The sequence below is a fragment of the Pecten maximus genome, chromosome 3, assembly GCF_902652985.1.
Source record: "Pecten maximus chromosome 3, xPecMax1.1, whole genome shotgun sequence".
Taxonomy (NCBI): Eukaryota; Metazoa; Mollusca; class Bivalvia; order Pectinida; family Pectinidae; genus Pecten; species Pecten maximus.
The window spans coordinates 46,542,339-46,555,881 of NC_047017.1; the positions used below are offsets into that span (position 1 = coordinate 46,542,339).

The window sequence follows — 13,543 nt, forward strand, 5'->3', positions numbered from 1 at the left end:
GCAGCACACCCCACCTGGTCACATTATACTGACAACGGGCAAACCAGTCGTCCCACTCCAAATATTCTGAGCGCTAAGCAGGAGTAGCAACTACCATTTTTAAAGACTCTGGTATGTCTCGGCTAGGGGACAGAACCCAAAGCCTTCCTCACAGGGGCGAACGCTCAACTAAAGGCCAAAAGTGAGGCAGTGTCAAAGGAGACGTTAGGAAGAAGAAAGTTGTTAAGGACGAAGAGAAAAGATAAGATCCCAAATTTAGTCGCCTCTTACGATCATGCAATGGGGGCAGAAGGTACAATTCTTACGCCCTACCTGCAACATCGGACCGGAGCTCTGTACATCGTCTGATCGTATCGACGCCATCTTGAAAAAAAACAAAACAAAAAAAAACAAAAAAAAATCCTACATTAGGGTTTTAAATTCATGATTTTACTGTTATGGTTAAGTATATGTCCAATGTAAATCCTGATTTCAATTTCCAGCTAAACAAGAGGCCCATGGGCCTTAACGGTCATCTGACACACACTTACACTTACAGCAGGGACACACCCCTCAATCCAGTATTATTACCATAAATTATTTATCGCAGCCAGTTATGTTTTAGATCAAATTTGGTTTTTATCCATTTAGCTTGTCCAGGAAGAGCAGCATCTTAAAGCAAAATTTTAGCCAAGTTCCCATTTTTGGGGCATGCCCCTCTGTCCCAATGGGTCAGACAAGACTCATTTATATTAATTAGGATTGCCTTTCCCCAATGATGTTTCATACTAAATATGGTTGAAATCAATTAAGGCATTAAGGAGGAATTGCATTTTTAAGAAATGTTTAACCTAAGCCCTCCTTTTGGCCCAACTTTTTTTCCCCAGGGGTCAGACCTGTCTCATTATAAAATATGATTGCCGTCACCTTATGTTTCACATCAAATTTGGTTGTAATCCACCGAAAGGTTAGGGAGGATTAGGATTTAACAACAAATATTCACCAAAGTTCCCCTTTTGGGGCCCTGCCCCTCAGGCCCCAGGGGTCACACTAGCCTCGTTTATATAAAATATGACCACCCTTCCCAAAGGATGTTTCACACCATATTTCGTATTAATCCACCCAAGGGTTAGAGAGAAGTAGGATTTATAGGGGTCAGACTAGCCTCATTTATATAAAATATGATTGTCTTCCTCCAATGATGTTTCACACCAAATTTTGTAATAATTCACTATGGGGGTTAGGAGAAGTAGTATTTTAAAGCAAAATTTTATCAAAGTTCCCCTTTTGGTGCCCCGCCCCTCTGGCCCCAGGGGCCACACTAGCCTCATTTATATAAAATATGATCGCCCTCGCCGAATGAATCCTCCACAGGGTTAAGGAGGAGTAGGATTTTTATAGCAAAATTTCATCAAAGTTCCCTTTTTGGGGCCCCGCCCTTCTGGCCCCTGGGGCCTCACCAGCCTAATTTATATAAAATATGACCACCTTCCCCCAATGATGTTTCACACCATATCTAGTTGAAATCCACCAAAGGGCTAAGGAGGAGTAGGATTTTATAGCAAAATTTCATCAAAGTTCCCCTTTTGGGGCCCCGCCCCTCTGGCCCCAGAGGCCACATCAGCCTCATTTATATAAAATATGACCACCCTCCCCCAATGATGTTTCACACCATATCTGGTTGAAATCCAGCAAAGGGTTAAGGACGAGTAGGATTTTATAGCAAAATTTCATCAAAGTTCACTTTTTGGGGCCCCGCCCCTCTTGCCCCAGGGCTCACACCAGCCTAATTTATATAAAATATGACCATCCTCCCCCAAATATGTTTCACACCAAATAAAGTTGTAATCCACCCAAGGGTAAAGGAGGAGTAGGATTTTATAGCAAATATCCACCAAAGTTCCCTATTTGGGGCCCAGCCCCTCTGGCCCCAGGGGTCAGACCAGCCTCGTTTATATAAAATATGATTGTCCTCCTCCAACGATGTTCCACACCAAATTTTGTAATAATCTACTTTTGGGTTTTGGAGGAGTAGTATTTTAAAGCAAAATTTCATCAAAGTTTCCCTTTTTGGGCCCCGCACCTCTGGCCCCAGGGGTCACACTAGCCTCATTTATATAAAATATGACTGCCCTCTCCAAATGATGTTTCACAACATATCTGGTTGAAATCCACTAAAGGGTTAAGGAGGAGTAGGATTTTATAGCAAAATTTCATCAAAGTTCCCCTTTTGGGGCCCCGCCCTTCAGGCCCTAGGGGTCACACCAGCCTCATTTATATAAAATATGATCACCCTCCCCAAAAAATGTTTCACACAATATCTGGTTGAAATCCACCAAAGGGTTAAGGAGGAGTAGGATTTTATAGCAAAATTTCATCAAAGTTCCCCTTTTGGGGCCCAGCCCATCAGGCCCCAGGGGTCACACCAACCTCATTTATATAAAATATGACCGCCCTCCCCCCATGATGTAATCCACCCAAGGGTAAAGAAGGAGTAGGATTTTATAGCAAATATTCACCTAAGTTCCCTTTTTGGGGCCCCGCCCCTCTGGCCCCAGGGGTCAGACCAGCCTCATTTATACAAAATATGATTGCCCTCCCCCGATGATGCTTCAAACCAAATTTGGAAGTAATCCACCCAAGCATTAAGGAGGAGTAGCGTTTTGAAAGAAAAAGTTTACGGACGGCGCACGGCGGACGACGAAGGACGAAGCACGATGACTAGAGGTCATCCTGACCCTTTGGGTCAGATGACCTAATAAATGTGGCGAGTTTGTGATATTATAACAGGTTATCATTCTGACGACGTGATACAACTGTATTAACGCTGCTTGAAACAAATATACTGTTTTCATAGAACCTTCAATATGTTCATTGCAAACACACTACTGCGCACACTTTCAACATTGTGATCAGTCCTTATGCATAGATATATCATGGCTTTTATTCAAATAAGTGATGCGTGTGGCCTGTTGTTACACGTTATTCATTCGACACCCGTTTAGTGTATGTGTCCCTTCATGCCCCGTAACTCACAATCTTTCAGCTTGCCGTGCATGACCGTACCTGTTGTCCATGACGATTTGTGTATTGCAGACGTATTATCAAAACTTTTGCCGGATCTGAAAAGTAAGTATATCACATTAGTAGTTAACATGTGTGTTTTTAAAAACATAATTGTTTTTGTCGATAATTAATCGGAATTTAAATGCGTTTACATAACATTTGTGTAACACTTTCACAATACTTAAATCTATCAATAGTGTATTTTGGAGTTGTCATTATTTGCTTGTTGGCATGTAAGTCAGTGCCGTCATAACAGACAAGCTTTTATCTTCCAACCTATAAAGGTCATTGGATCGCTCCATACATGTATATACATACCTTGTAATATGGATCCTGCTTCCATTCCCTAAATCTCCACTAATTCCTATATTGCTGGTATAATTTTCTCAAATACATTTTGTATGTTTTTTTTTTTAAATAAGTAACCAAATTATGTGTTACTGTATTTGAAGACTTGATATTTCACTGGTTATAATTTTACATATCAGGAGGGCTGATTTTGCTCCACTCCCTCAACCCTTCCATCATTAGTTACATCCGCATTATCATGATGTATACATATAATTACGAAGAGTGTGATGTATCCTGTTATTTAAACATGTTTCTAGTTTTACGTAGTTTTTAAAACAGCTACGTTCAATCATACTGTGGTATTATTGGTTTTTTTTTCGTTTGTCTAATCAAATACAGTTGACTGGTGGTAGAATGCGTGTTGTAAGTGCATATGTGTTTTGGGAGGCTGCGGTATGTTTGTGTTAAGTCTACTTGTGATAGGCTCGAACTTTTGCCGATTTATAGTTTAACCATTCTTGCATGGAAACATTGACCTTTGACCTTGTGTATACAAATGTTACAATACATTAACTTCTTTTATCAAACACATGTTATTTAAAAAAAAAATATCAACCAGAAATCGACTTTTACGGGATTACGATGTCATTTACAAATGAGGATTGATTTAAATTAAAAAAAAATAGATAATAATAATTTTTTTTATAAGAATAATAACAATAATTATAAAGTAAGTCGCGTTAGTGTAAATATAGTGATTAGATTTCACTTGTATGTTAACCATGCTTTTAACCACTCGAAGAGTGAAGAGGAATTGCTATATATAAGGTTAACATAAAAGTGAAACACAATCCTTTTATGAAGCAAGATGATTCGTACACTTTATAATATTCTGTCTACTAGCAGATCATGTACATCCCGCTGTTCTTTAATGACCCTATACATTTGTATGTAACTCTTCAGATTCTTAATTAGCCATGTTCTTAATGACGACCGCCTTACTCAGTTTTTAAATTGCCTCCGCAATGTGCCGTGATAATCAAATAAGGTTAGTACGCTATGTTTGCTGTTTTAATATATATTTTTAGATTAAGATAATTGTACTTTTAAACTTTTCAAATGTTTTGTGGCATTTAAAATTGTCTGCAAACAGCGCGTGGAAAAAACTTTGTCAAGAGATAAATGGCGCTATGAGCTGTTCCACTACATAAACACTGTAGAGTAGACGCTTTAGTTGTTAATATCTGTCCTACTGTAACAATGCATTTCTTGTATGGCATGGAGTAAACAGGTAGACAGGCATTATATTGCTTTTAGATTCGGTTCATTTACATTAACAATAAACCTTTTACGGGGTCCATGCTATTTTCATTTAATGTCGTTGGCGTTTATTTGATATACATTGTATATTTCATTTTTATGTAATGGAGCAATAACACGAGACGGAGTATACTTTAAATATATTCAAGTTACAGTATTACATGTTTGGTTTGGTTTATTTTGTTTAACGTCTTTTTAACAGCTAGGGTCATTTAAGGACGGCCTGCCGTGTGTGCGACATGAATGCGTGTGATGAGTGCGTTGTGTGTTTTGAGAGGCTGCGGTATGTTCGTGTTAAGTCTCCTTGTGATAGGCCGGAACTTTACATGTACCCTTTAATTTACTGTACAGATTTCCTTTGCAGATCTACTTTATTGACATCTTTTATCTTAGCAATTATTACGGGGCTGTACAAGTCAATCAAAAACGAGATTATAAACCTTATAACCTTTGTAGGCATTCTATGAATATGGAAACCAATGTTGAGATTTCGGAAGAAAGCGAGCCATCCAAACAACGTATAACATGGAGCAACACACTTGAATGTGTTGCCTCAATGATCGGGTACTCAGCAGGAATGTCCGATTTCTGGAGATTTCCTTACCTTGTGTGGAGAAACGGAGGTGGTAAGTTTTAAACTATACTTTTAGAGCAAATATCAAATTGTCATCAATTGCTATTTGAGTACTTAATCTAGCATAAAACTGAGAAATTACCTGTAGTTATCCAATACCTACAAAAGAAATGTTCTAGCTGGACAGCTATATTTGTACAAGTAACTTATAGACAACTTCAGGTAACTTATCGGACAGCTACAAGTAACGTATTTGACATCTTCAAGTAACTTATTGGATAGTAACAAGTAACTTCTTGGACAGTAACATGTAAAGTTTTTGAGAACTACAAGTAATTTATTTGACAGCAACAAGTAACTTATTGCCCAGCAACATGTAACAACTGCAAGTATCTTATTTGACTACTTAAAGTAACTAATTGCACTACTATAAGTAACTTACTTGACAACCTTAAGTAACTTATTGGACCAGCTACAAGTTACGTTTTGGACAGCAAAAAGTTACTCATTGCACAGTAACATGTATTTTTAGACAACTACAAAAAATTATTTGAAAGCTTTTCGTAACTTATTGGACAGCAAAAAGTATCGTATTGGAAAACTACAAGTTACTTGAAGGAAAGCTAAGAGTAACTCATTTTACAGCTGTAAGTAACGTATCAATTAACGGCCCATCAACACTAAAGGTAATAAGGGCAAAACAAATTATTAGAAATACGAGCAAAATGGGCAAGAGACGAAATTACTTAAAAAAAGAAACATGTTAATATATTTTGGTATACTCACGATCTGGTCATCATGCTTCAATAAGTAGGAATGCGTTATATATGTATTGCCCATCCTAAGACGGGAAAGAACAACCTCGTCTCGTCGATTGTTTCTGTAGCAAGGAGACCATTCACCGATATTTCCTTTGATTGAGTGTAGTTTATTGTCTACATATTGATTCCATCATTTTGCCACTGTGATAAAAATAGTAATCAACAGCTTAAAATCAGTCAAATGCAGTTTAAGATCACTAACTCATTTGACCACTAAAAGTAACTAATTGGCAGTTACAAGAAACATGTTGGACTACTACAAGTAATCTATTTATTGGACAATTGCAAGTAACTTATTGGACTACTACAAGCAAATTATTGGACAACAGCAAGTAATTACTTTTACATCAAAAAGTAACTAATTGCACTTCTACAAGTGTCTTATTGAACCACTACAAGTAACTAATTGTACTATTACAAGTAATTTATTTGACCACTGCCAGTAACAAATTGGACAGCTACAAGTAACCTAATGGACTACTACAAATAACTAATCGCACTACAACAAACTAATTGGATAGTTTCATCTGTACAAGTAACTTATAACACGATTACAAGTAACATATTGAACTACAACAAGTATCTTATTTGACTACTACAAGTAACTAATTGGAAAACATAACGCAATCAATAGACCTTTAAGTATCTAAACACTATTCTATGGAAAGACATATTTCCTTAATCTTAACCAACTTCAATTGTATTCAAAGCATTTCGAGACTTTGAGATAAAACCAGCTTTTTTAGTTTTGTGAGACGGATCATTACGAAGGACCAACTAAGACTCCTTACCTCAATTATACTTTTATTTTGTTTTATTACTCAGATCGTGACGTAAATATTAAGGCCTACTCATTCAGTGTACACACATTCAGGTGTAAACTGATGAAAACTTAAAAGTGATTGTTCTCCATCAAAACTCAGAGAAATATGTAATACCAGTTGGTACAGCATATACTATGCACTTGGCTTGGCAATTTTATAGAATTCATTTGATAATAATAATATCGACATTAATTTTATATTTAATTAACATATTTGCTTCTGGCAGGTGCATTTCTACTAGCATACGGGATGACTCTGGTTGCTTGTGGTATACCGCTGTATTTTCTTGAAGTCGTCATTGGTCAATATTCCGGAAAAGGACTTTTTTCCATATGGGGATTCTTTCCACTGCTCCGAGGTAATTTTGTTCAATACAGATAAACCTGTCAATAAAGACCGTTCAAGAACAGAAATTTTAACACAAAACAAGATGTTATTTAACACATTACCTGTATATGTGAATGGTTCATCCCACCTTAATTTACGTATACGGTGAAGATATCAATAAAAATGTCGTTCTCGTAATGTATTTGTCGACTACTGAAGCGATTTGAGAGTGTTTACATGTAAGATATGCACAGCTACTGTATTTCACAGAATCGCACTGCATGTTATACAGATACACGTACAGCTTACTGTACATTGGAAATGCTTTAAAGATAATGACTTATATGAGTCATAGGGACCTGATAACTTGTTACAGTCACGTGTATTAGTCTTAAGACTTTTGGGCACTAGATTGACATTCGGTATGAATGACACCTCTAGTGTTTATAATAAACCTACAGTTAGGGGGTTAGTCTAGCCCCAAAACGTTTAAAAATGTTTTATAGGTCCAACTTCAAGTTGATTATAAAAAGTTCTTAGATCCCTGAGAAAATTTTGTTGACTTTGTATACATGTGCGAGTCATTTTGAGTGGATATTTGGTTTGAACTATAAAACAAACAAAACATTATCAGATTGTCTATGTCACTAAATAAATTCCACATTGTGTTGCTCAAACCTTAGCTAGGATGACAGCATGCGAACGTGATAGCAAATTGAAATCTGTCTGTACACGTTTCATCTCCTTTTTATTGTGATATATTCATAGATATTTAAAAACGTTTATTTAACGTTGAAATGTTCCGGAAGGAATTCGTATCGACGGGTAATACACGTGTTGTGTTTGGATGTCGGAACATACATTTCCCTTATGTTGTCGGTGCTTGGAAACAAGTTGGAAAGACCTGTTTTTGTTTTGTTTTTTTGTTTGTTTTTTGTTTTTGTTTAACACTTATAGAGGGCAGGTCATATTCTAAAACCGAATAAAGTCGTTGTGGTTTCTCCCGGTTCAATGTCCTCCTTCACCACGAACGGGGTCCCTAACATAAGGTGATTACCGTCCACTTCCAACGACATAGATATTTAAATCTATTAGCACATATGTAATTTGAATACTTCTTTCATTTCATAAAACGAACCACGACTTTCATTTTATCTAAGACCTTAAAGTAATATTATCAGAGTCATCAATCATGGAATGCACGCTATTTTCAGCTAACGCCTTTGAAATCTCGTACTCGGAGAAATAACACTCACAAATGTTCTTGTCGGCAGTGAGATTTAAAAAGGGTAATTGATTCATATCTATACCTGCATTTGTTATTCAATGACTTCGTTTTTAATCATCGTGCATTAGACAGCTTAATGCAACGTGAAATGACGAGACCCTAATTTCGTGCCGCGTTGCAGGCTATAAATTCACTCATCTTCTCCAACAATTGTGTTTACTAAAAGAGCAGTCCTTTATGAATAATTTGTAATCATTCCTACATTTCATCTTTTATATTTGACAGAAGATGAAACTTGTGTGTGGTCCCATTCGTAGATTTGCAAATGAAATGTCTTCAATTCAAATCAAAATCAACAATATGGAAAAAGGAAAACCTGGTGCAGAGTAAACGGGAACAGGTTTAGAGTGTCCATGTGGAACTGAAGAGATGTTATCAGTGTACCTTTATCGTGTCCTAAATTCTCTGAGAATGATTTGGTTTGGTTTGATTTGTTTAACGTCCTATCATGTGCTGATGTCATTTAAGGACGGCCTGCCATGCGTGCAATATGCATGCGTGTGGTGGTTTCGTACGCGTGTTTTGGGAGGCTGCAATATGTTTTGAGTAAAGATTCCTTGTAATAGGCCGGAACATTTGCCGATGTATAGTTCTACCTCACTTGAGGCATACGGCCGAAGACATCCAGAAGGACACACCTTCCGACGGGCGAACCAGTCGTCCCACTCCTAATATGCTGAGCGCTAAGCAGTAGAAACTCTGGTATGTTTCTGCCAGGGAACAGAACCCAAAACCTTCCTCACAGCAGTCTAGTCAATCGACGAGTTGACCTCAAACTAAATGCAACAAAAACTGTTCCTATTGACTATATATCTATATTAATAGATAAATATAATACAAAAAAATGGAATACAGCAAAAATCGAGTGTTCCGTTTCACATTCGAAACAATCTTCCAAGCCCGTCGAGGTTAATCTTAACATAAAATGCTCGAGTGGATGTGAAATGTTTGGTGCTTTTATTGAGTTTATCTTAACGGTTCTAAATCCACTGTTCTCATGACGGCTAGTAAAACTATTCCGTTGGAATACTCTACAAAATTTGAATTTGCGATCAAATCCTTCTGAATGTTCGCGTGGTGACTACAGAATACGTAACGATTATATTGACCTTTTTTAAGGAAACATGTTATAGGATTTCCTCAAGGTCTTGATAAAACAGTTGGGAAATCATAAATTGTTTGTGATTTACTGTCCTACATTTTGCCACACCTATCGAAACTATGTACAAGAAACTTTGCTTTCCCTGAAATATTCCATTGTCTTCTGAAATATGTTGAAAGTTTTCACCAGACGTACAATGTTCCAGAAAATCACAAAAATGTTTCAAGGCTAAGTGCCGGCATTTTCGACAAAAAGTTGCAAGGTTTGTACGAATTAAAACTTAAGTCATTCTGTGTCCATGTCTTATCCGAGATTCCGAAAGCTCAAAGATGCCTTAGATGCAAATATCAAAGGCGTCCAGTCATATCTGGGCAATCTAAACAGCACGAATCAAAGACAAAAATTATATATCAGACTTTACAGCCAGCAAGGTCTGTTTACGATGAAATTGATGCTATTTCATAGCAGGTTAGCAATATAAAGGGCAGCATTCGCTCAGAGAAATAAATAAAAATGTATCTTGAGCTGGAAAACACTTTGAAACAGAAAGACAACTGCTACCACCGTGGTTGTGTTAATTATTGTAGTTTATGGTTTGCATAAAAAACCTCGGTTACAGATCCATCAAAAACAAATGCATACACAAAGTAGAGGAGTGGAGATTAACACACTGGGGACCTTTTCACGAAAGTTCGTAAGTTTTACCCTTACGATTATTCTTACGATTATCGTAAGTGAAATCTTAAGTGGTTTTCACGAAAGCACTCGTAAGATTATTTTTACTCTTACGATAATTCATAAGTTTTACACTTACGAAAACTGCTACGATCACACTTACGAGTAAAATTCTCCTTAGCAACGTAATTTCGCTTTTGAAGTACATGCGTAGATCGCTCGTTTTAACTTCCGTCATACCTGTACTACGTATACGATAACAACAACATTGCAACAATGAGCAAAAGAAAGCCAAATTGGACGGAGTCTGAACTGCAAGCGCTAGCGCAGTCTGTGGCAGAGAATTTGCGTGTGATTCGCGGCAAATTTTCAATCAACTTAACAAACGAGGCGAAAAATAAGTGTTGGAAAAAGATAACAGACAGGTAAGTGAAATGCGTTTTTTTTTTTTATTTACTTCTGTCGGAGAATTGTTAACCAAATCCATTTTCGTAGGTCTCGTGTTTAGCCACGTCAAAACAATAGGTTGGCATCAAGTTCGCTTCCACAACATTTATGATTAATGACTATTGGGATGGGAAATGAAAGTGAAGAAATAAAAAAGGATGGACTAGTTTAATATATTATACAAAAATAGTAGATATTGTTTTTACCGTCACTTATTGATTGAAACGTTCATTCCGTCCGTGTGTAGGCATCTAGCCACGTAAAATCCGAAATGAAATGGAACATGTGCACAAAATTTCACATAACAGTTGGGCCTATAGAAACACATCAACACTGGTTTTGTCACAGCGTAACACATATCGCTATGCATACTGCAGAGTACTTTCACAACAATCCAAACACAACGTTTCGTCAACATAGAGATCGAAAACTCGCCAGTATGGGCGTGGCCAATTGACCGACTTTGAAAGCTTCTTTCTGATTGCTCAGTCCGCTACAGTATGACGGTCACTAGCGGAGGTCACAGAGTACTTAACAGCGTACTTGTAGCGATGTAAAACAATGTTTCTAAATATAAAGTTAGTCTGTTGACAGGTTTGACGGAAAAAGCTTGTTTGTAGGTTGTAGGTTTGCTCCTTTAAGATTACACAAAAAAGTTTGATTTGGTGCATGAAAATAGTACACTTAAATTGTTGGAGTCAGCTTTATTTTTTTAAACTTATTGATCACACCAAACACACTTAATTATCTCCCTTTACTAAGTGGGCAATCAAGATATTTTGCTGATATTTGATATACATTATATCTGTATCCTTCTGATCAATTAAAAGATGGACTGCTGTACAGGAGGAATGGCCCAATTTTATAGACTGATAGATAGCAACAGATGATGAAATCACAAATATTCACACTTTATTTTCAAACAAATGAAATATTCACAATGCCATTGGAAAATAAAAAAAAAAAAAAAAATTGAAAAATTCAAATGGAAGTAAAAATATTAGAGTTATTAAACTTTGATATAACGGATATGAGAAAAAAAAGATTGTTGCTGACAAAAACTATAGCATGTTTCACATTTTAATAAATAGGAAGGGAATATATTTTTATAATTCAAATGAAGACACATTCATGATAATGAACTATTATTCAAATGAAGACACATTCATGATAATGAACTGTCTCTGAAAATATTTCGAAAATATCAACAGATGATTTTTGATTGGAATATTAAATTGTATTTTCAGTGACATTTTTTTTTTCAATAAATTGATAAAATAGGTAATATTTGAACATACTAAAACATTATATTGTATAAATTGAGCATATTGTGAAAAATATACTCTTGAAAATATTTTGATAGAGTTAATGCAGCCTTCAAGTGTGAGGGAAGTGTCAGAAGTGAAAAAGAAATGGCAGGATATTTACTCCATAACAAAAAAGAAGGAGTCTTCAAGAGTGAGGGAGCAGAGGTTGACAGGTGGTGGTCCTGCTCCAGAGGACACATTGAAGTCTTGGGAGAGATTAGTAAGCATATACATATTTACTGTACAGTCTTTCAGGATCGGACTAGTCTGTAGTCCGGCCTGGCTCAGAACAGGCATGCGTCATGTTTCGAGCCCTCTGGTCATTTAAGCAATGGCACATTAAAATTGATAAGCAAAATAACTTTTTTCTTCATATCACTTACCATAATATTATGGCATCTAGATGTATATGCAAAAAAATGGATGGACTTTATTAGGCACATGCAAATGTGAAATATTTAGAATATTGTAACTAATAAATGTACACTTTACATGTAACAGCATACTAGTTTGTACCTTTGTACCTCAAAAAAATGGAAGGGGGCGCTCTTAAGGTTGATTGCAATATGAATGTATACAACATTCACTAACTCTGGCACTGGCATACACATATTTTACAAATAGAATATTTCTTTAATATGTCTTCATTTTCAAATAATGTTTTAGGTAGTTGGAACTTTAAGTAAATGTGCTGTGGAAGGAATAGATGGAGGCGTTGACACCTCAGTATGTGCCACTAGTGGTCTACATTCAGAAATTTCTGATTTTGGTAATTTTACATGATATCATTTCATTGCTTCAAATAATTTACAGCTAGCGGAAATAATTATTGTTACATGTATATAATTTATCAGATTAAGGATATGCTTAATTTAAGTAAAAATTTGACAAAAAAAAAAGTTTGCAGAAGAGGAAGCTACCTGTTTTGTCCACCAATTTTTTTTTATTAATTCAAGTGCAGTAATCCTCAGTGATCTAGTTAGAGTAAAGAGTAATTTATAAAAATCTTAAATAATGAAATGGATTTCCTCACAGATAATTTCATTTATTGTTTTTCAACCTAATCATTACAGATTACACCATCTCAGTGCTGCCGCCGAATGAGGATATGAAGAGTCTTTTACCAATATCAGGTAATTCTGCATGAATCTAGAAAAAATGATGCATTAAAACTGCTTTAAATCTAGAATGATAAGATGCTAATTATATTTAATATATTTGAAAAAAATACAAAACTTTATTAAGATGTACAAATGTACATGTACTTGTCTTTGAGGAAGTGATATATATATATATATAAATATGTGGTTAAAACAAATATAGTTCTTCCAATAGAGTATGTATGGTGCTTTTTGAATTTTTTTTACTAATTCATCTTATTTATCTATATAGGATATCCAGCTGTGATCACAGACAATACTGTGGGTGAGGCATCAGACCCTGCATACACATGTAGTAGACCAGAAGTACCTTCTACTTCAGGTAAAATAAATGACATTTACAATTACAACATAGAACATAT

General features: G+C 36.0%; 1 protein-coding gene across 1 annotated transcript in view; it reads left to right on the forward strand.

Moving 5' to 3' along the window:
• The first annotated feature begins 2,768 nt into the window (after window positions 1-2,768).
• The window catches only part of LOC117324351 (sodium- and chloride-dependent glycine transporter 2-like), a 40,716-nt gene continuing 29,941 nt past the window's right edge, over window positions 2,769-13,543 (forward strand). The window contains exons 1-3 of the mRNA XM_033880163.1: window positions 2,769-3,108; window positions 5,113-5,282; window positions 7,102-7,233. Of these exons, the coding sequence (XP_033736054.1) occupies window positions 5,120-5,282; window positions 7,102-7,233 (295 nt within the window). The 5' untranslated portion in view covers window positions 2,769-3,108; window positions 5,113-5,119. The remainder of the gene's footprint in view (window positions 3,109-5,112; window positions 5,283-7,101; window positions 7,234-13,543) is intronic.